At 47.7% G+C, this 21,371-nt stretch overlaps 1 protein-coding gene across 5 annotated transcripts; it reads left to right on the top strand.

Moving 5' to 3' along the window:
• Nucleotides 1–8,789: 8,789 nt before the first annotated feature.
• Nucleotides 8,790–21,353, top strand: LOC141924179 (uncharacterized). Of its 5 annotated transcripts, none has more exons than XM_074826210.1 (4): nucleotides 8,790–8,888; nucleotides 17,459–17,565; nucleotides 17,992–18,136; nucleotides 18,823–21,353. In XM_074826210.1, exon 4 carries the CDS (start codon nucleotides 18,834–18,836, stop codon nucleotides 20,253–20,255), a length of 1,422 nt encoding a protein of 473 aa, XP_074682311.1. In that variant the 5' UTR covers nucleotides 8,790–8,888; nucleotides 17,459–17,565; nucleotides 17,992–18,136; nucleotides 18,823–18,833; the 3' UTR covers nucleotides 20,256–21,353. The 5 variants fall into 5 exon arrangements, with proteins under 5 accessions (XP_074682311.1, XP_074682312.1, XP_074682313.1 ...); XM_074826211.1 differs by having other exon boundaries at nucleotides 18,820–21,353; XM_074826212.1 differs by having other exon boundaries at nucleotides 17,922–18,136.
• The last annotated feature ends 18 nt before the right edge of the window (nucleotides 21,354–21,371 follow it).

The following is a 21,371-nucleotide window of genomic DNA, read 5'->3' as shown; positions in this document are numbered from 1 at the left end:
GCACATTGCACTCCTGCAATGGTATCTTTTGCTTCGGTCCATGTGTCACTCTTTTGTGGTTTAAAATTAGAACCTGCTGTGAAAGACATAACTTGGAAAAAAACTCTGAATCAGGATCAGTATCTATCAGAGGGATTTATACCAAAGTTCACTCCAGAAACAGAGCAGTGGGGACGTATTCTGGGAACAGAGTGCAAGCAAGACTTGTGTGTCAACTTATATCACAGATACCAAACTGAAGGAAAAAAGATGGATTTCATACTTGATGTTGGCATGAAAAAGGAAAATCTGGCTGTATACTTGCAATATCTGGAACATGAAACTGTGGTAGTGGTTTTACTTGCATAGATGGGACTTACTGAATGTATCAGTTTGGAGACTGTAGAGAGATTCCCAATGAGTGGCTGTATCACAGACATCAAGTTACTGTACAAATTCTGACTACATTTTTACAACTGTACAGTGGACTTTGCACACTAACTGATGTGATCTGGGTATTTCTACTTCTAGTTCTCTGTTCAGCTCAGATTTGATGCTGTATATATGGCATATCTGACATGTTAATAAGAAAACAAAGTGATTCATTCCACTTTGCCCTTGGGAATTTATAGAGGCTGTATTACCAGATATATCTGTGAACTCCTTAGACTTATGGATTAGTTCCAAGTCAGTGAAATAATTAATGTCTCACCAAGCTATATGTGAGACTTAATGAAATATTTTAAGAGTAAGAGCCTAACTGCTAGTTCAACCATTCAACTTGGTAAGAGCTCAGATTTAGAATATTGTGTGCAATCTTAAATATCATTCACACAATTCTTGATGGGAAGTGCTTTTAGGATAGTCCTTGAAACAACCAGGACATTAAGTTTAATCTTGCACCCAGCTGTAATATCTACATTTCAAATAATTACATTAATGTCAGCTGTTGCATAGATAAATTATGTATTACACCTGCAATGCCATATAGAATGACTGGTTTTTTTGAGATAAAAGTTTAGGAAAACCAGTGCTTGAGATACTGCCTCCCTACCCCAAGGGGTGGGTATGCCGCAGTGTTAGTTTGGACTCTGGCTGGTTAGATAGTGACCTAAGAGGCAGGAACCACAAATAGTCCAAACGTCAAGGTTTTTCACAGGCCTCTTAAATAGACCTTCCTGTAACGCTGTGGTGTGGTGCCTTAGGTGTTCTAAGTGGTCTATATGAGCGTATGTAAGATATATAAACCTGTGACTTCGGTCTTAAGAAAAGCTCATTCTCCATCAGCACAAGTCAAGGACTGAATTTCTCTGACGCTGGTGACGTCCATAGCATTCCTGCTGCTGCTTTATAGAAATGTGCCACAGGTGCCTGCCATGTGTCTTACTGCACTGTAATAATTAAGCAATGAGTATGTGCAATTATAAACCTATATTCATAGCTGTTGTTTGTCTCAAAAAAAAGCAATCTGGCTCGCAGCTGGATCCAGCCTCTGCACGTCCCCTGTCCTGCATGTTCCTGTATCCATCTTCTTCAGTGCATGGAGTTATGGTAAGTCTCTGAGGGGACCAGATTTTCCCTATATAAAGTAACATGCTGCAGGGGGATCTGACTGAAGGAAAGCATGGCATTACAAGCAGCTGGATCTGTGTTTCTGCCTTTTGGGATTCTTTTTTCTTGTGAGACCTTAGGTTTTCCTTCAGTCCTCTGTGTCTAAAATCCTGTGATTTTACACAAGAATCTCAGCCTTCAGAAAAGGGAAAATTATGTTTTTATCCAATGTATATGCATATAGTGGGGCTGAGGAGGGAGTTTTGGAGGGCCTTAATTTCCTGCTGGTGTCGGGGACAAGGAGACTAAAAGGGCTGTAAAGAAGATGACATTGCCTCTTTCAGAGGAGCACTGAGAGCAGGCCTAAGCAAGTTAGGCACAGATGTATATACTAGCCCTGGTCTTACACTCTCTTTTATATATTTAGTTTATTATAGCTGCTGGAAACAAAGAGCCAATATTGGGTTTGAAAACATGACTTATATAAGATAAAGGAACCCAGAAATACAGTGCACATGAATATGAGAAAAGGGAATTGCTTGCTCTCAGAAATGTGGAATAAATTTGCAGAGGCACAGTAAAAGATGAGCGATTATAAAAAGGCATTAGGGCTGCCACTGTAAAGGAGTCGGGGAATTACACAGCAAGCTCACATTACCAATTCAAACTGGAGTTTGCTGTAAAGAATGGCCTGGTCTTTAGAGGTAAAAGAATAGCAGTGCAAAGTGCATTGAAATCTGATATTCTTTGGAGAATTCAGCAGGCTCATATGGGTATAGAAAAATGTAAATGGTAAGCATAAGCTATGTACATGTAGCGGCTTCATAAAAACTCAGAGATAAAGAAAATTGTAAAAATGAGCTATTTCTTAAAAATATCAACCTAGAAAAGAATACAACTCATGCTGATAGATCAGGACATATTACAGCCAAGTGTAGATATATTTACACTTTGCTTTTCTGGCAAAGACTACACTGCAGTGTTGGATCATTATTTGCATTTCCCTGTGGTTGTGCTATAGGGAATCTAGCATTAAAGCATCTCATAATGCCCATCATATCTGCATTTGCCAGGCAGAGGAGCACAGAAGGGGGCTGAGTAATGAACTGTGGTTCAAAGAACAGGATTTTCAACCATTTTCAAGGGCTGACAGGGGAGATTCCACCATGTAACATCTAGTCCCAAATATCCTGTATTGAAAGGTCTACTGAAAAATGGAATTAAGATACTTGAGATTTCTTAAAAAAGCTCCTGGACCTGAAAGAGATTCTTCTGCTGCTGAGCTTGAGAGACTGTCTTTAAAACACAGTCAGTCTCCCTTTATTTTAAGAGGTGGTTGAGAATAAGTCTTACTTGTACAGGACTAATCTGGGTGCTTATAAATGCGGTTGAAGATATGCAAGAGTCATATTATTTCATGAGGAACAAGGATACTAAAATGCAAGGAGACACAGCCTGCATACAAAACCAAGACTTTGTGGACTCACAGAGCTCTGCCTGCCTAGGAGATTGCTTCTCTCTCCTTCAGAGTACAAATGCCTGAAGGACAGGCTTTGGGGAGACAAGAAGAATATGGAGATGAAGCCTTGGCAAGTAGCGTCTGAAAAAGCTCTACTGAAATCAAGCAGAAATCAGTAGGAGCTCCTGAAAGACATTTTTCATGCTGTTAGAGCAGCTAATGTAATTTTATTTTTTATTACTTGTAAGAACCATAGCAGAAAAAAAAAAAAATAAGAAGGAGGTGTAATATGTACTATTATTAAGAGGATCAGTGAGAACTGGCCTGAGAGGATCAGACTTGAGAGAAACTGGGGCAGAGAGGCCCATTCTGGTACTTACACTTGCCTACTGTATTATACACTTGTATTAACTTTCCCTACCGTAAACCCTACTTAAGGTCTGCCTCCCAAGGAACACAAAAACTACTGAAATGGCATTTTGAACTTGTATGGTTGGGTGCTCTTGGTCTGGGGTTTTTTTGTTGTTGTTTTTCTTTTTTTTTAAGCTGTGGTTCAAAGGTTTCTTTCCTGGTCATTCCTACTTCCAGGACTCCCACCTCTCTGCCCACACAGCTCAAAGGACCAACATAGCTCTCCCACAGAGACAAGTCACTGCTGGGGGTTGCTGAAGCAAGTGGACATGGTGGGCAGGCAAGCTCTGGAAGGAGCAGGTAGGAGTTGAGTTGGGTTGTATACAGCACCAGTGTGTTGTCTTGGTAAAATGTTCTTGGACCAATGTTTTGAATTCTGTGGTAAGGTGTTAGGGTACAAAAGTCTTAGTAAACAGCCTGCTTACTGTAACGCTGGAAGTACATTTAAATTTAGCCTGATTTTGCTGTGTCATCTTCGGCTGTGACTGAATGGTGGCTTTGTTTATAACACCTGTTTTCATGTACCAGTAAAGCAGCTCATGCGGAGGTGACGTTCGGGAGAGACAGGGTGAGTGTTTCTGGATGGGGGGCAGAAGGAATTTAATGAGGATTCTCATCGTCAGAAAATTGAATGCCAAGTGTGTACTGAACCTGGTGAGACTTCAACAGCATCTCTGATCTTATTTCACTTTGGAGAACCTCTTCAGAGAAAAGAAACTATGTCCATTTGTACCAGACTGTATTTTGGGGAAATACACTCAAAGGGTACCTTTGTTTGCTAGTGGACATAAACTCCATAAATTCCATGGGCACTGTGTTGTATCAGAGCAAAATGGGGATAAATGGAGTTTTTGCCATGTTAGCTGTGAAACTCCACTAGAGTGTTCAATTCCCCCTTCTGTCTTGTGGCTTCTTTTCCTTAGTTTTGGAGTGGTTGTGTTGTAATGTTGAAGGTACCCATCACACCTCCATGTGGGGCCTCAGGAACTATGCCCTGCCTGCTTGTCAGTTGTTTGTAAGCTTTATAAGGACAGCTGCACTTCACAGATGTGAATACTCCAAAAGAATTTTTTTTTTTCCCCCTCTTCCTTACTGCCCTCTTGCACTTAATGTTTTTCTGCAACACCTTTAGGAGACTTACAGCATGTACCTCTGTGTGTCATATTCCTCCTACAAACAGCTTACTGACTGCTTGCTGGAGACAACATGCTTGACTAGGTGGACCTTTGCATTTGAGACTTGGCCTCGTACCTTTTCATCCTTAAGATGACAAAAATAATTTTGTAGGTTACAGTTATATGTGAATATAAATCACAGGTCTTTGGATTGACTGCCGTTGTGTTGACAGGTTGCCTTTCAGCACCATTTTCTCCCATGTGTTTGACTTCAGAGTCATGCATGTAGGTGTTCGCTAGGAAGAACCGCTGCCTAGTTGGCTGCTGACAGTTGTATAATCAGGGATCCATGGTCACCGAGCAGCAGAATAGGAATGCCTCATAGACGTCAGAGATTTACTTTTCTATTACTTGTGAAAGTAAAAAGACTCCTCAGCTACATAAATGAAAGTTAGGAAAAACAAGCTTGTTTATTTTAAGGTTAGAAAAAAATAAATCTTTCTTCCAGTCCTCAAAGCATTGCTCTGGGGGCAGAATAAGGTCTTTGGGACACTTCTTACTGTGTATTTCAGAATGTTTTAGTGCTTTGTTTTCTTTGAAAGTTACCTGCAAAGAAGCCTGTTTCTTGTTGCTTCTTCCACATACCTCTTGGTTTTCTGAAAATATCTCAAGTAACATACCTGTAATTACAAAGGCAGATTTTGTTTGCTTTGAAAGCCTGTGCCTAATGGGCAAACAAGTAATTAAGATTTCCAAACAACTGTAGCCAACTTTAGCCACAAAACTGTTCATTTCAGAGGGAGTTGGAGTAATTGATTCAACTTTAGTCTGCTTTGAAAAACTTAAACAGTTGTTTCAGAATACTGGCAAAAAGTGAAAATTAAATTGGACTCACTGAATTGGGAATTGTTGATTCTGGTTTCATGTTTGAGTTTTCAGAGTTATTTGAGGTACTCCTTTCTAATATTATAGTGGGCTGGGCTTTTTCACCTCTTAATTAGCAAAGAAGATTTTTTTTAAGGACTTGAGTCCTTAACTGAAGGAATATGCTCTTAAGATGTGTGAGACTGACAAAGATCATAACCGTCAAGGAAACTAGAAAATAGTGACCCTATTGCCACTTAGATTAAAAAGGAAAATGAGGGTGAGAAATTGTATGGCGAGACTGTGAAATACAGTCTGAGGACACTGATCTGGACATTTTTGTGCAGTCACAAAGCATCAAAGCAATGCTTGTTAACCTTTTTCATTGATTCCAGTTTCCTTTACATTTAAATTGAAATGTGTAATGTTTCCTTCTTTTTCATTACTGTATAGTGTAATACAGTTGCTGTTGCTATTAACCTTCAGGCAGACAGAAAATCAGTGAAGGTTGAGGTCTGATACACTTTTAACTGGAAATAATAGCCCTTGCCCTCAGTTTCAGAGAAAATATTGTAAGACCTGATGATAGAGGTAGTGGGAATGAGAGGTAATGTGGCTCAGAAAAGTTATTTTCTGTTGTCTGATGGTGAGCTCTACGTTTTTGGCCACAGGTGTCTTATGGTGCAGGGGAAAGAGTTAGAGAAAGCAGAGATATTTAAACCCCTACAAATGCTTAATGTTCCATAAATGGCATGTGGAGAAAGCATGATGGTAGCTGCTCTTGAATCCCCAGTGAAGAAAATCTCTGCGTGGTGCAACCAGTTGCTACCTGTGCAGGGGATGGAACAGCTGAGGATTGATAAAGATGTCATTAAACCTGCTTTGTTGGGCTGCACTCCAGTGGGACCTGAGGTTACATGCCCCCGGTGGGACTGCTGTCAGAAATTGTGTTGAAAAGATGTGGAGACATCCTCTGCCCAAACGGGTGGTGAAATTTATTACAGAGTGAGTTCGGTAGGTCTTTACATTCGTTTGTAGACAGCAGCATCTGTGGGGAAAGAGGTGGGATTTCATGGGGCTAGTGAGTGGGATGACTTGTATTTTCACATTTTCTGCTTTCATGTATGCCTGCAGTGTCGTTCAAGTCGTATGGATAATGTCTGTGGAAGGGATCCACTATACTGGGCTGCTGAAGATATAGCTGCCAAAAAAATGGTGCAACTGATTTAGTATGAAACCAGGTTTACAGGACATGCTGGGGCAACAGGTGAACAGCAACAGGTAGGACCATCAGGTTACGTCCTATTTTGAGTTTAGTTACATCCTATTTTGAGTTTAAAACCAGAGGTTTTCTGAGTGATGTTTAAACTAGTCAAGGACATGTAGCTAATGTCCTGGTATTACTTTAAAAAATTCAGCAGACAGTTCTACTTAAAATGCAAGCCAGTGAAGTACAGGATACTCACTGAGGTATGCTCTCAGAAGGCAGAAAACAACATGCCAGTGAAAGGAAAAACCGTAGATAAGGTGGAAGATTGCAGCAGAGGCCATGGGTGATAACTGGGCTTGGGCTCATAAATCATGTGGCAAACTCTGATAATACCAATGCTCTTACTGTGGAATACTGACTAGCACAAAGTAATAAGTGACAATTCAGCTGTTTCATAATTTGCTTTTGATACAAATGGTTGTTGAAACAGATTTTTCCCACGTCCCTTCGAGTTTGTTATCAGAGCTGTGCTGCACGTGGCCTTCTGCAGCACTCTCTACAATAAAAGGCAGAGGAGATCTCGCTCTGACTGCCCATCAGAAATGCCTCCCCTTCCCTCCTTTACCTCTGACTATTTGGACCTATGCTCTGGTAGCTGGACTTTTTGCACAACTGGTTTGGTTTTCCCCACCAGTGGTATTAATTGTACTTGCCTGGCCTACAAGGGAGAGTGTCTTCTTCAAAGGAAAGGCAGAGGAAGCTGGGGCAGGGCTCATGAGAAAGAATGTGCAACCTGTGCAAAGTCCTTCCCTCTGCAAAGGGAAGGCTGCAAAGTCTAGATTTGCTCAAGCTCCACGTCTGTCTAATACCTTTGGAGTCAGCAACTGCATTGCTCAGGCCAGACTTCGTATTTAGGAATAACCCCATTCCCTCTGCCTTTGGAAATGTTATCCACGGGTAGGAAGGGAAGACAGTGGGGCTCTTGTTGTTAAGGTGGAGACGAGAATCCTCTTTAGTGTTGCTGAGGGCAATTAGAAATAACGAAATGGCTCAGTATTTACCAAGTTCCTGAATCATAATTTTCTTGAAATCACCTCTGGGGCATGTTGTTGTTCTCTGCTTGTGTGATTAGTGCTTTTCTATCATCTCCCAAGATCAGGAGACTTCCACAGGAAGTTAGCAAACCATCCATAGGCCACTGAGAAGCCAGTTGCCCCCTGAAGAATGGAGGGCTTGGTAAACACTTCCCCACCATTCTTCTCAAAAGCCAGTAGAAATATTTTAGTCATTGCTAGAAACTCATCACCACATACTTCAGCCCCTTACTCACTGCTGTATTTCATTCAAAGGGAACAGCCATTCCTGCATTTCCTTGGGGAAAAAATATCTGTGCTGCAGCAGCACTTGCAGGATGTACAGGAACAGGCTGATTTTGCCTAGGGTGGACGGACCCCTTCCTGTGGCACAAGATGTAAGTGTGCGCCCTGGGACGTGTTATGCTGTACCCCAACAGCACAAGATGCTCTGGTGACCAGCATCTCAGACAACCTTTAGGCACAGCAGCAGAGTGAGGCCTCCACTCACCTGGAGGAAAGTGTCCCCAAGGAAGAAAATACCATCCTGTCACCAAGAGTTTGTGACAGAAAGCAGCTCTAGGCTCTAGCTTTAGCATTGGTGCTTCCCTGAAACAGCCAGCGCTGGGAATCACGGGCAAGGAGCACTGAAAATTCCGGGGCACGGCTCCCTGGGGGACTCGTTGTTGCTGCCTGTCTGGAGAGGTACCAGATGTGACCCGAGCTATTCCAGCACGGGAGCTGACGGTGCTCTCACCTCTGGCGAGTCCCTCGTTCCTAACGGGACCCAAATCCGCGCCGAGGCCCCCCTTTCACCCGTTCCTCCCCCCTCCCCCACTTCGGGGAGGGCCCCCAACCCCCGCGGGTGACAGTGACCTCGCTGGCCTGGCCGGGCCCCGCAGCCCCCGGAGGCGGGTCCCCGCTCCCCCCGCCGCCCTTTCGCACGGCGGCGAGCGGCAGCTTCCCCCGCGGCCGCCCCGGAGACATCCCCCCACCCCAGCCCCGGCGGAGGCGGCGGGGCCGCGCCCGGCGCAGACAAGGGGTTAACACCAGCGAGCGGAGCCGAGCGGAGCGGAGCGGAGCCGAGCCCAGCCGCCCCTCGCACCGCGGCCCCGCAGCGCCGCCGCCCGGCCCCGCCGACCCCCGCCTCGCCGCCGCCGCCGCCGCCGCTGCCCCCGCCTCGGCCCCGGCCCGCCGCCGCCGCCGCGCACATGGCCGCGGCCCCGGTAAGTCCGCCGGGGGAAGCGCGGCTCCTCCGTGCCCGCCGCAACAAAAGCGGGACGGCACCGGGGCGGCGGGGGCCGGGCCGGGCGAACGGAGCCCCGCGAAGTAACGGGCCGGGAGCGCGGGGGCTCTCCCGAGGCGGCCGCCGCGCTGGGAAACGACGCGACATTGTCGAGGCGCCCAGGGAAGCCGGGGCGGGCGGGGACCGCAGGGGCTGCCGCGCTGGGTCGGGGCCGGCGGGGCGGGCAGGTGGCGGCGGGCACGGCCGGTGAGGGGCGGGCGGGGGCTGCCGCGGGCCAGCGGCTCCTCGCGGCCTTCGGCCCTCGCTGCCCCCACCCTCCCGCTGGGAGGGCGGCCCAAGGGAGGCCCGGGGGCCGCGGCGTCGTGGAGGGCCTGGCCGGAGCCACCCGGTGAGGAGATCTCTAGCGTTTGGCTCGCTGAGGCCGAATCTGGCAACCCCACGTGTGTACCAACCCGTGCGTGGGCTGCCAGCCAGGACCCGAGGGCGGTGATGGCAAGTAAGGCTGCTGCGAGAAATGCCCCGGCGGTGCCTCGCTGCTGGGGCCACAGGAGCTGTCACTGCCAGGCGGCTGGAGGGGACACGACGCCCTGGTGCTTCAGGCAGGGATCTGGCAGCTTTGGGCTCTCTCGAGGGAGAAGCAGAGGCGCTGGTGTGGCAGCGAGGCCCGGGCAGCGCGCCTTTTGTCAGGATCCCACCCAGTCAGGACTATGCCCTGGGCACTCCTCCATGGAAGCAAGCAAACACTCGTGTTCAAGGGCTTGCATGTTTCCCGGGTGTGACCTGCCTTCAGCCTTGGGAGAGATTATGCTTCCCAGGACGAATGGAGGACCTGTAATTTTGAGATCTTCTTCTAAGGAGCTCTTCTAAGGACTTCCTTCAGTGGGTAGGGACGGAGCCTATATTCGCTCAGTTGTGTTTGTGTCACTTAGGCAGTGTAAAGGGAACGGACATCCCGACCCACTCCACAGGCATGTGCTTGGCGTGGTGCATCCTTGAGGAGAGCTGCCTTTGGCCCCTTTCTCCTCATAGCCCTCGGTGGAATAGCTTACAAGAAGGCCTGCCAGAGGAAAGGTGAATAGGGGACTCTTACTTTAACGGTGGTCTCCTGAAAGCCGAAACCAACCAATGGAGTTTAGAGTAGGTTTGAGGCAGCTCTAAACTCATTCTGAGTAGAGATCCAGAAAACCAGAGCTGGTTCCTGAAGTTCCCACTCTGCCTTTAGCAGCAAGTGCTGGCTCCAGATGGCTTCACATGGTTTTACTTACAGGTATGTCCAGTGTTTATAAAAGGAACAGCGCTTCAGCCAGAGTTCCCATAAATCAGACTCCCTGATTTTCTGAGACAAGAGGAGGTTCTTAATATGAATGTTTATCCTGTGTGTTTCATAGCATCATTTCAGAGGTAGATAACAACCATGTGCAAACACCAATACAAGGAGAATGCTAAACCAGCAGTTCCCTTGCAGGGTAAGGCCTTCCTGCATCCCTTGTGTATGTACGTATGTATCTATATTTACACACATACTTCCAAAGAAGATTCTTCTCTTAATGCTTCTGAGCAGAAACACCTATATTTGATGAAGAAAGGCCAGCGTTCTCACATGACTTTGATTGAATGACACAACAAACCCCATCGCTGCCCAGGACAGAGAGCTAGTCATGGTAGCATAACCACAAGCAGGAAATATTAATTATTTTTCCATCTTGGTTTGTTCGAAAATACCTGTCTCCCAAATTGAAAAATAGCAAGTGAATAGTTTGGTGGGAGGGGACAGTATCTCTTCAATACAGTTATTTCCAAGAGGATAACATCTTTCTTTTTGAATCATGAGCAATACCATTTCACATGCCATGGGTTTTCCTATGCACTTGGAAAAGGTGGCTTTTCCCCTTGTTTCCCACACTGTTGGCCTGGGGAGACATTGTTGACCTTGACGATACCTCAGGCCTAGGAAGGAGGACTCCACTTGCTTCCATCTTCCCACACGTCCCCTCTGAGGCAGCATATCTGACTCAACGCCATGTAGAAAAGCCACAATGGTTGATCCTCCTCTGCTGCTCACTTCTCTTGTCTGCGCCCTGTATCAGTGCTGGTTGCCGACTGAGACACGTTTGCATTGTTCAGGGCCACCAGCAGCTTCAGGGCAGCAGCCTGCAACTCTTCCTCTCCCAGTGCCTTCCCCATGGTCAACAACCACTGAAATGTCTGCAGTGAACTCTGCACATGGGTATCTTGTAGCCTCAGCAGGAGATCCTGGATGTCACTGGTGGGCAGCTGTCCTTTCTGCTGGTTACTGGCTGTCACCTCCATGGCATGTGGGTCAGAAGGATTTAGTTGCATGTTCCTTGACTCAGGTAAGGAGGTGGGGATCACAGCTACTTCTGTGTCAGGGATGGAGTGGGCTGGCTGGGCAGTTGTGGGAGATGTGGGAAAAGGGGACTGGGGACTGAAGATGCCAGACAACATGGCATCACTGTTCATGGTCATGTCGTTGAAGGCTTGTGTGCTGCCCAGCTCGGCTTTGGTCTCTCCTGGGCAGGCACTCCTCTGTGGAGGAGAAAACACACCTCTGTAGAGCCAGTGGGATTCAGGAGCAAGCACCTAGCCACCCCCCTGTTCTGTGGGGCTAGCACTCACTGCACAATTCCATCATTCCCACTCCCTACAAAGATGAGCCCAAGAAAGAAAAGAAACCTTCTTCTCCTTTCCTTATCAACTCTCCCCATAAGTCTCTTCTTGTGACACCCACTTGTTTTTCTCTTTACTTTCCTTCTCTTCTAGCCTGCATGAACCACCCTTTCTCCTGTGGTACCCTAGGTTGTCTCAACTTGGTTGGGAATGAGAGCTGGAGATAAGGACTGAGGTGGTCCTCAAAGGTTCTTTTTCTTCAGGAATACCTTCTGCAAAGTCTCCTTTTTGGCAAGTGGCTGCAGGTGCCATCTGTGTGAGCTAGTCAGCTTGGTGCGAGTGTCACTTGGAAGGTGGGCTGCCCATGGCTCTCTTCTATCTTCCCTATCTTTTAGCCTCCTGTTTTCCCACTTCCTCATTTTCAAGGCTCTCCCTTTTCCCTGGTCATTGCCCAGAGCACAGCATGATCTTCAGGAAATAGCTAAATAACTCACCTTAATGAAATACTTTTTCCTAGTACAGCGATAAAAAGAAAAGGCGCAGAAGTCAGAGAAGAAAGGAGTTCCTGGCAGTTCAGAGCATATGGGCCCTAGAAAGAGTCAAATAAAGACACAGACTCAGTGATAAACTCCAGTGCTGGGGTCCCACCAGCCCTCAGCAATAACCTCACTGTCTAATGACATCCCTTCATGAAAACCCCCATGCCATTCGGGTGCCTCCCTGAACCTTGGTGAGAAACTCCACCGCTTCTTGGTCATCTCCATGACCCAAGGTGTGAGAGGAGGCTGGTCCCAGGGACACGTTTGGATGCAATCAAGTGTGAGAGAGGATGCTCACGAGCAGATGTCTTCTCCTCACCACAGGGTCGCTACCCACCCCTCTCCCCCACCAGCTCATGAGTCTCTGTCCTCTCCCAGCAATTGGGTCCAGTGCTGGCTGTGCAGGACCCCCATCCATCTGCCTGCCCTGGGGAGTTACAGTTGGCTTTACCCTCAGGGATGACTCCATGGTTTTCGTACTTGTCCAGCGTCTGGACCAGGGGGTTCTGGCAGCCATACAGTGCACGAAGGAGGCAGGCAGTGCTGGCACCACGGGCAGCCCGGAGGGACCTGAAGAACTGGCGGTACTCCTGGTCAGAGAGTGGCGTTCCTGGCTGCTGCGCTTTCACGCCCCAGGGGCCAGCTGTGCAGCCCCAACCCAAGAGCACTGGTGAAAAATAAAATGCAGAGAGTCAGAGGGAGAAAGGAATGCTAACCATGGCACACTCAGAAGAGCCTGAAGGCTGAACCCAGATCTCTGTTGCTTTCTCTGGATGCACATGGGAAATGCAGGCTCAAGATGCGGGGTCTAGACCTGGGGAAAACCTGCTCTGCCCATGTTGAAAGGGGTGTAGTATTTTGGGGACAGTACATGGCTGAGGGATCTTCACCAAAGCTCTGGAGATTCAAATCTTGAACTGGGAGAAATGTCTTGGAAGTCAATGATGAAATTGGGAATGTAGCTCTGCTGTCACGGCTGGAGCAAGGAGACTGTTTCCTTTCAAGATTTTAGCCTCTGCAAATTCTCTTCCTCTGGGTAAGTGAGTCCAGACCCCTTGAGTTAATGGAGCATGCCCCAGTGGATGCGTGTATGCCCTTACAATGGTCCAAGTGTTCACTGAACCCTTATGCAAAACTTAAAGCCGGTTCTTCCCTGTAAAGAACATTATGAAAGCTTGTAAAATCAAACCTTTGGAGGTTAGATGAGCCCAAGTAAAAGCTTCATGTGCAATCTTAATTTCATCTCCTCTTGCATGTGCTTTTTATACATTCTTTAAGTACACAGCAGCCTACTCTTTTCTAAAAACTTGGCAGCTCCTTCAGTGTAGAGATTGGACCTGCTCTGTCAGGGAATTGGTTTCCCAGGTTAGGCACTTACTATATTCAGGAGATCTGCCTCATTTCCCACAGCTTGGAAGGTGTATGGAAGAATGAGTCAGGAAGATGCTGGAAGGGCAAGGGTAGTTTTGCGGGTACTCTTTCAACAAGTAGGTTTTATTCCTGGCTGCACCAGAGGCTCCTGCATGATGCTAGGCAAGTACCAGGTTTCTTAGCATGTTATTAATGGCATTTTCCTTACCTTGTGGGCTGCCGTTTATAGGAAGGCTGAGCTCTCTTGCAGTTTTGGAGTCTGCATGTGGTGTATTTTGCTACATTAGCATATCTACTCTGAGAAAACAGAGCTGAGATATCTCAAACTGAGATTCTAAAAGTAGTGGATGTTTTTTGAGTTTAATCCCTCTTTGCCCTCATTTTGCTATTTGCAAAATCACCGTAAACCAATTAATAGCTGTGAAGCTCTAAAACATGGGAGTATGTAAAAAGTTCAGGAGGAAATGAGTCATTCTGTCTATAGCAGAGTTCAAATGGGATCAGTAAATAAATCAGAGTCAAACACTGAACAATAAGGGTGACATAACATACTGAACAGCTGCTGATTAGAAAGGCAGTGTCCGTCCAGGGACTAAAGAAGCCAAAACCATGTGAAAACAGTGAAGCCAGGTAATTAAAGAGCTGGGTTACTACATCCATGTACAGGGGGAACAAATCTAAGGTTGCAAAATGACTGTGATTCAGGCATGTTCCAAGTTTGACTTTGCAACCTCTGTAAGTCTCTTAACCTATGATGTCTTTGTTTTTCTTTTGGTAAAAACAAAAACTTCCTATGGCCTATATCTTATTAACATCTATGCCATCTTATTAACACCTATGTGTTAAGGTAACATGTAGCATTCTCCCCAAGAGGGCAGCGGGGGTTATCAAGCACTCGGTGCGGCAGGGCACTAGGAGAGGACAGCACCACACTTTGCCAGGTGATTGGGGCGGGGTTGCAGAAAGCAGGGGAATGAGGACACTGGGGGATACAAGACACCCTCACGGTCTCCTGCTAGGATGTGGCCAGAGCAGCCTGGCCTTTCTACCCATTTCTTCCAGCTATATACCTTTCTGTTTGTCTTTAACCAAGGTTCTCTCTCACGCCTCTTTCTCCTGCCTCCCCTGTCACTTCACCTGGCCAGCTCTTCCCTCCAGATCTCTGCCTTTGCATCTGTGTCTGGTTTACACACCCAGCTGACCCTGTCATTACATCGCCAGTCTCCACCTCTGCTCCAGCCTCTGCCCACTGCATCCAGCTCCAAGTGCTCCTCCCCTGCTCCTAGGTCACTCTCTGGCCTGCCTTGATGAATAAAATACCAGCTTCAACAGGTGAAGACTGGCAAAATTTTAAGCACATGAAATCTTTGCACCTGAGGCATTCGAGGGTGCTCCCGTCTCTTTCTCTCACCTCCAGATTGCCAAAGCTGAGGAGCGATGGGGAGGGGTGAAGAGCAGCTGGGTTGGCTGCCCTCTCTCACAACCTGGCTTGAAGGAGAGACATTCACTACTCACCAGACAAAACCAGACAAGCCCACATGGCCGACATCACACCGTGAGCGGTGTCTGTAACAGCCTAGGGTCCCCTATGCTGCCCAAGGTGTCACCTCTGCTGCTTTGCCCGCCTGCCTTTGTTCTCTTCCTGCCCCTCCGGGTTCGCCCAGGAGAGCTGGGGAGGTGTCATGGATGGTGATGTCATAGAAGACGCCTCTGTTCCCACTGTTCCTTCCACCGCTGCTCCTGCTTCCTCCTGCCCACACCTCTCCCCCTGCTTCCCCTCCTGCCCCACCGCCAGGCCTGTGTGCTGCCCACCACTGGATTTGTGTTGGGGAAGGCAGCAGCGGCTGCCTGCCTGAGGCTGAGTTTGGACACGGGTCACCTCCTGCGGCAGTGGGGTCTGACGTCCTCGCTGTGCCACCGGGTTCAAACTCAGAGAAGGCCTCCATGGAAGATGTTTGGTTTCCCTGAGTTGACATCCATGGTAACTTTCCGTTCTCAACACCTCTCCTGTCTCCCGGAGACTCGTGGTCTCAGTGGTGGCTCGCCCACTCCTGGCCAGCCTCGTCCTTCATGGGGAAGCCTCTTTGGGGCTGCTGTCTGTCATCATAGGAGCTCAGAGCAGCCCATCACCTCCTCACATTACAGGTCACCTGTCTCGTTGCTCATTTGGCCTGGTAAGGACCAGGTTACCTCATCAGCCAGGACACTGCTTGGAGACTTGGCTTTGTCCAAACATGGTTGCTCTGGAGACCTGCACCTTGTCCCTGTCTGGTGCTCAGTGGCATTTCGGGTTTCCCATCTTGTTTAAAGACAGATCTTTCCTACCCATCACACAACGTGCTTTTCTGCCATATCCCACAACCTGCCTGGCTCAGCACAGCATCAGCGGTCTTCCTGCATCTGCTTTCTGCCTTCTGTAGGTGCTTGTCCACCATTTTAGGATGCATGTTGACCATGCGCTCGCAGCAGCTCTCGAACGACAGCAGGAAGGGACTGAGCCAGAAGGACGTTTCTTTCCTCCTTAAATCAGAAGGATGGTTCAGCAGGGTCAGGCTTACGCACAGAGTGGCACTGCCTCATAGGTGGATGGAGATTTTATGGGGAGGGAGACCTTGGCTTCCTTGCCTTTTACTAGGATCAGAGCCTGCAGCTGCTGCCTGCTCCAGGAGGAGTGGAAACACCCTCTCCCCAAGGGGTGATCCCACCGAATCCACTGTGGAGGAGGCGGTGTGGAGCAGGAAGGACGTGACTCCAGGCTGAGGCAGAGCCAACAAAATGTCAGATCTCCATTTTATCAGGGGCCTCCTTTTTTTGTGGTGTCCTTATGCAGGTGAGGAAATCTTCCCTCTGTCCTCAGGAGGGCGTGGCAACTGTCACAATACCCTCGTCTGGTACACCACTGAGCAGCCAGTTCTCATTTTGACAGGAGAAGATGCTGGTTTACATTTCTTTTTCTTATGAACACCCAGTCATGAGAAATTTTATACTTGTTCCTAGTGGCATGGTGGGAATCCACGTGACCAAAACAGTGCAACACCACTGCAGAGCTGGCATTCACATGTGCAGTTTTAAAGCATTTTCTTTCTGTAACCTGTACATTTCTAGGATGTTACTGAGCCCTCAGCATCTTAAAATGCCTCTGTACAAATACCACTGCACAAATGTAGTGCTAAATGGGTGACCTAATTTTCTATCCCACAAACCCCACTCCCGCGCAGCATACTTCTGTCTGAAAAGAGATCCTTGAAAAGTGGGATTGTGTGTTGGCTGACTAAATCATCTCGGTGTTCATGCATAAACAGGTGTGTGTGTCTGTTTTTTTCTGCTCACTGCCAGCCCTGTAAACCCCATCTGGAACAAGGCAGCCAAATTGCGATTTTTCTGGAGCACAGGAAAGGAAATTCTGCCTTCGGACTGCTCCTGTCAATAATGTGTGAGCAGACCAAAATCTCTTCTCTCGCCCAGACCGGTGTGTGCCTAGCTGAGCCACTGAGAGCAACCAAGCAAAATACTCCTTTGGTAAAGGCAATAAATGGGATGCCAGACAGACACAGAAAGCAGCCCAGTTTGAAGGTGGCTTTTTTTCTTCCATCTGAAGAACAGAACTGCATTAACTGTATTATGTTCTCATTTAGTTCACTAGGAAGAAAGATGATGGAGAGAAAATGGTCTGAGGAATCAGTATTATTCTTACACAAAACCCAGTAGAAGGCATTTTGGTCTGGAAATGCAGCAGGAGGAAAATCCAGACACTTGTCAGAAGGCAGCAAGCTGGCAGGCAACTCTCTGCAGCATGTGTAGTTGAACCTATCTTCACTACATGAGCTGGCCCTGGTTACTGGACCCAAACAGCAGTGTCACGGTATGCGTGGCAGAACAGGCAGTGACCCTGACTCATGTTTCTGGGTGTCATTTTCCTCTGGTTGAGGTTGCTTTCATCTGCTAAATACTTATTCTCCTGTAATCTCACTCTACAACACCACTACACATCTGTGTTCTTTCCTTTGATCAGGATCTGCAGTCCCTGACTTGGCTTTAACCTCCTGGATGGAGTGAAGAGAAACAGCTTTGTGGCCAGAAGCAGCTAAACACCAAGACAGTAGAGAGATTGCTCACAAGGTGAGAAAGTGAATAGAGCATGTCTGGGAAGGGAAGAGCTGAATGCTGAAAATTTGGTGTGTCCTGTGCTGCATGCCCCACTCTCATCCGGCCTGTACTGCTCCTGTACTTTATAAAGATGAAACACACTCCTGGGGTATCTAATATCCTTTCAAAAGGACCCTATCCAAAATGAAATCAAATCCTGTGTATTTTTCAGTGAAGACTATAATCAGAATGTTAGAAGGCATAACTAACGAAAGTGTGGCTTTTTCTTCCTTTCATGCTGACAATATTTTTAATGTTTTTATTGGTCAGTTTGCCTTGAGGTGCATGCCTTGGGCCAGTGCTTTATTTGTACTACAAATGTTTTTCAGCCCTGAGTGTTGTAAACAAAACTTTGGGAATCGGTATAACCAGTGCGATGGTGTCTTCCAAAACATGCAGATCACCTGAAACAAGACCTGAGGGGTTTATCCTGCTGCGTTCACCTCATATTCTGACATCCCACACATAAGAGGACGATGTCAACTGTGTAAGCAGTGCCATCCAGCTAATTGGCTTACCTCACACTCCAGCATCCATTTCCAAGGTGTGTTCTCCATATGAGTATAACTAATAAAAAATCAGGAGCCTCTAAATGTTTCAATCTAAATGTTCATTACCGTGCTTGATTAATAAAACAATTTATCTTTCCACTCACTTGCCTATCTGTTCTGTAGACAAAATCTAGATACAATTTGCTGCAGAATATGTAGGCCTTCCTTTTTAAGGAAAAGAGCTATGACTGGAAAGAAGAAAGAAAATAGTCTGCTTGGCAGGACTGGATGTTCCTGTGGCGTTGACTGCTTCCTTCCTTGATTAAGCATGGGAATGCTGGAAGAAGAGCAGTGATTCACAGGCAACAGGAGAGAAGCAGCTGCAGTGAGGGTTGTTGAGGAGAGCAGTAATGTTGTTCCTCTAACCTCACTAGACATGGGAACTTTGAGGACAATCAAGTGATGGGTTTTGTCCTTTAGGGCTGTAACTTTATGATGGAGGACCCTCTTTGCGATCTGTGCCACAGTGGCTGCTCGTCTTTGGGTCACACTCCTTTCCCGCGCTCCTTGGTCTCGGTGCCCTCACTCTGCCCAGAGAAGATACTGAGGGGCTGGCTCCTGCGCTGTTAGCTAATGGTGGCTGACATGCAGCAGGTCGCTGCAGTTGCCCTGTTTGGACTTCTCCCTCCAAGAAGCAGGGGGGATTATTCATTGCTAGTTACTCTGTTCACTCCAGCAGGTGACAGGACCATGGACGACACACAGAAGAGCAAGCTTCATCAGGAGAGTCCTGTGAGAGCTGAACTGCATCTATTCCCCTCCAGAAAACTCACAGGAGATACCTTCCAGGATGCCGATCAAAGACAGGACCGCAAGCAGGAGCTGGAGGCAGAAAGTGAGGTGGAGACATCTTTTGGAAAGAGATGGGGAATGGTAACTCCCTGTGGGATGGAAGTCTGGGAATGTGAGGACAGTGGTAGAGCCCACATCAGCAAAGTTATCCTTGCTGGGGACAAGCCAGACCCACCCATGTGTGGGAACAGTGCTATTTGGATTCAGCAGGTGGGAGACAAAACCTACGAGTGTCCCGAGTGTGGGAAGAGCTTCAGCCGGAGCTCGTACCTGAGCCAGCACCAGAGGATCCACCTGGCAGAGAAACCCTTCAGCTGCTCTGAATGTGGGAAGAGCTTCACCCGCAACTCAGACCTTATCAAACACCAGCGGATCCACACCGGCGAGAAGCCCTACCAGTGCAATGAGTGCAAGAAGACCTTCAGCCAGAGATCCAATGTGATCAGGCACCAGCGGACCCACACGGGAGAGAGACACTACCAGTGCAACGAATGTGGGAAGAGCTTCAGCCAGAACTCGCATCTCATCGTCCACCAGCGAAGCCACAAGGGTGAGAAACCCTTTAATTGTCCCCGGTGTGAGAAGAGCTTCAGCGACCGCTCTTCCCTGATTATACACCGGAGAGTTCACACGGGAGAGAAGCCCCACAAGTGCCAGGAGTGCGGGAAGCGTTTCCGGGACAGCTCAGCCATCATTAGGCATCAGAGGATCCACACGGGAGAGAAACCATACGAGTGCACCGAGTGCGGGAAAACCTTCCGGCAGAGCTCCTCGCTGGTGACCCACATGCGAACGCACACGGGCGAGAAGCCCTACAAGTGCCCTGTGTGTGGGAAGGGCTTTAGCCAGAGCTCGGCGCTCACCACTCATCGCCGCATCCATGGGGGAAAGGCCTTGCCCATGTACCACGGTGGCCTCCTGACCAACCCCTACCAGTGCGCTGAGTGCGGCCGGAGGTGCAGCGACCGCTCCACTCTGGCCAAGCACCAGACCACGCACGCCGAGGAACGGCCCTACATCTGCGTGGAGTGTGGGGACAGCTTCCGGCGGAGCTCGGCTCTCAATGTGCACCTGAGGATCCACCGTGGCGAGAGACCCTACAAATGCGAGGAGTGCGGAAAAACGTTCAGGCACAGCTCAGCCCTCGGTGCCCACCTGAGGATCCACGCAGGAGCCAAGCCCTATGAGTGCGGAGAGTGTGGCAAAAGCTTCCGGAAAAGCTCCACGCTTAAAGTGCATTTGAAAATCCACGCGGCCAAGAAACCTTACAAATGTACGGTGGGTAGGAGAACACTCACTTCCCGCTCACTTCTGCCATAGGGCTGGAGCGGATGTTGGGAGCAGGAAACAAAAGCAGTGTTTGGGGTACCTGAAAAGGGTGGGTGATGAGAACCACGGTGGGAAGAGACTGACTGGAGACATGGTAACTCTGGTATCAGGGCTGGGAGCTTAACCCTAGCAGCACAAAAACCATTAGGAGGTCTGGAAGCAGGGAGATAGTCCTAAGAGCCAAGCACTGGTGGTTTAAGAAGAGTGCTGAGAGCCTAGGGACCGGGCACCAGCTTCTGGGTAAATCGGGTACTGTGAATATGCAGTAGAATAACAACTGGCAGAATCAGGATTGTAAACTAACTTTACAACTAAAGCAAAGATCAAAATAAAAAGTTCCAGGTTGGTTCTGACTCAAAACTTTGGCTTGTTAGACACTGTAGTAGTCTTAGGAACTCTCTTTTTATTACCTTGCCTGATTTTTGATGAATGTAGTAAGTTTACCCAGTGTTTGACAAGGAGCTTCCAATCTTTTGAGTCTAAAACTTTGGAGCTGAACCTCAATCTATTTGTCCTTTCTTCCTTTTTTTCCAAATCTTACATGGGACAATGAATTCCTACCTCTGCACGCAAAGCCTGAGTGACATGATAGCTGAGTAACACAGAACTCTTGTGGCTGTTCCCAGAAAACATGGATGCGCAAGTGTTTCCAGTTGGAACGCTGCCCATTACTAGTCTGTGGCAGCTTCTTCCAAATTTGTCCTTGCTGGTTTGAATCACCTTCCAATTTGGGACGTCAACAAAACATGGGCAAAAATGTGGCCTTACCTTATTTAACCAAAAAAATACTTCCCCCCCCCCCCCCCCGGTGACATGTCCTAGTCTGAACTGGTACATGATGAGTTCCTACTGGTAGTCCAGAGACTGTTTGCAATTTTGTAGTCTTTTTTATGATAAGAGTGCTCTCTAGCTCATTACAGTTTGTAAAGTATTAACATACAAAGTTCAGCATTAACAGTTAGGAATTACTACATTTGCATTTATTACTATACTAATGACTGTATATTACATAAACCTCTTCTATATTGCTATGTTTTATTACTAGCTATGTGTTTCCTTCCTAAATAAAAGCTTTTTTTCTCTGTATAATCCAGTTTTCTGTCCTTC

The sequence above is a fragment of the Strix aluco genome, chromosome 5, assembly GCF_031877795.1.
Source record: "Strix aluco isolate bStrAlu1 chromosome 5, bStrAlu1.hap1, whole genome shotgun sequence".
In the NCBI taxonomy this organism is placed as follows: domain Eukaryota; kingdom Metazoa; phylum Chordata; class Aves; order Strigiformes; family Strigidae; genus Strix; species Strix aluco.
The sequence above is the reverse complement of the archived record's forward strand: the minus strand, read 5'-3'. Positions and strand labels throughout refer to the sequence as shown.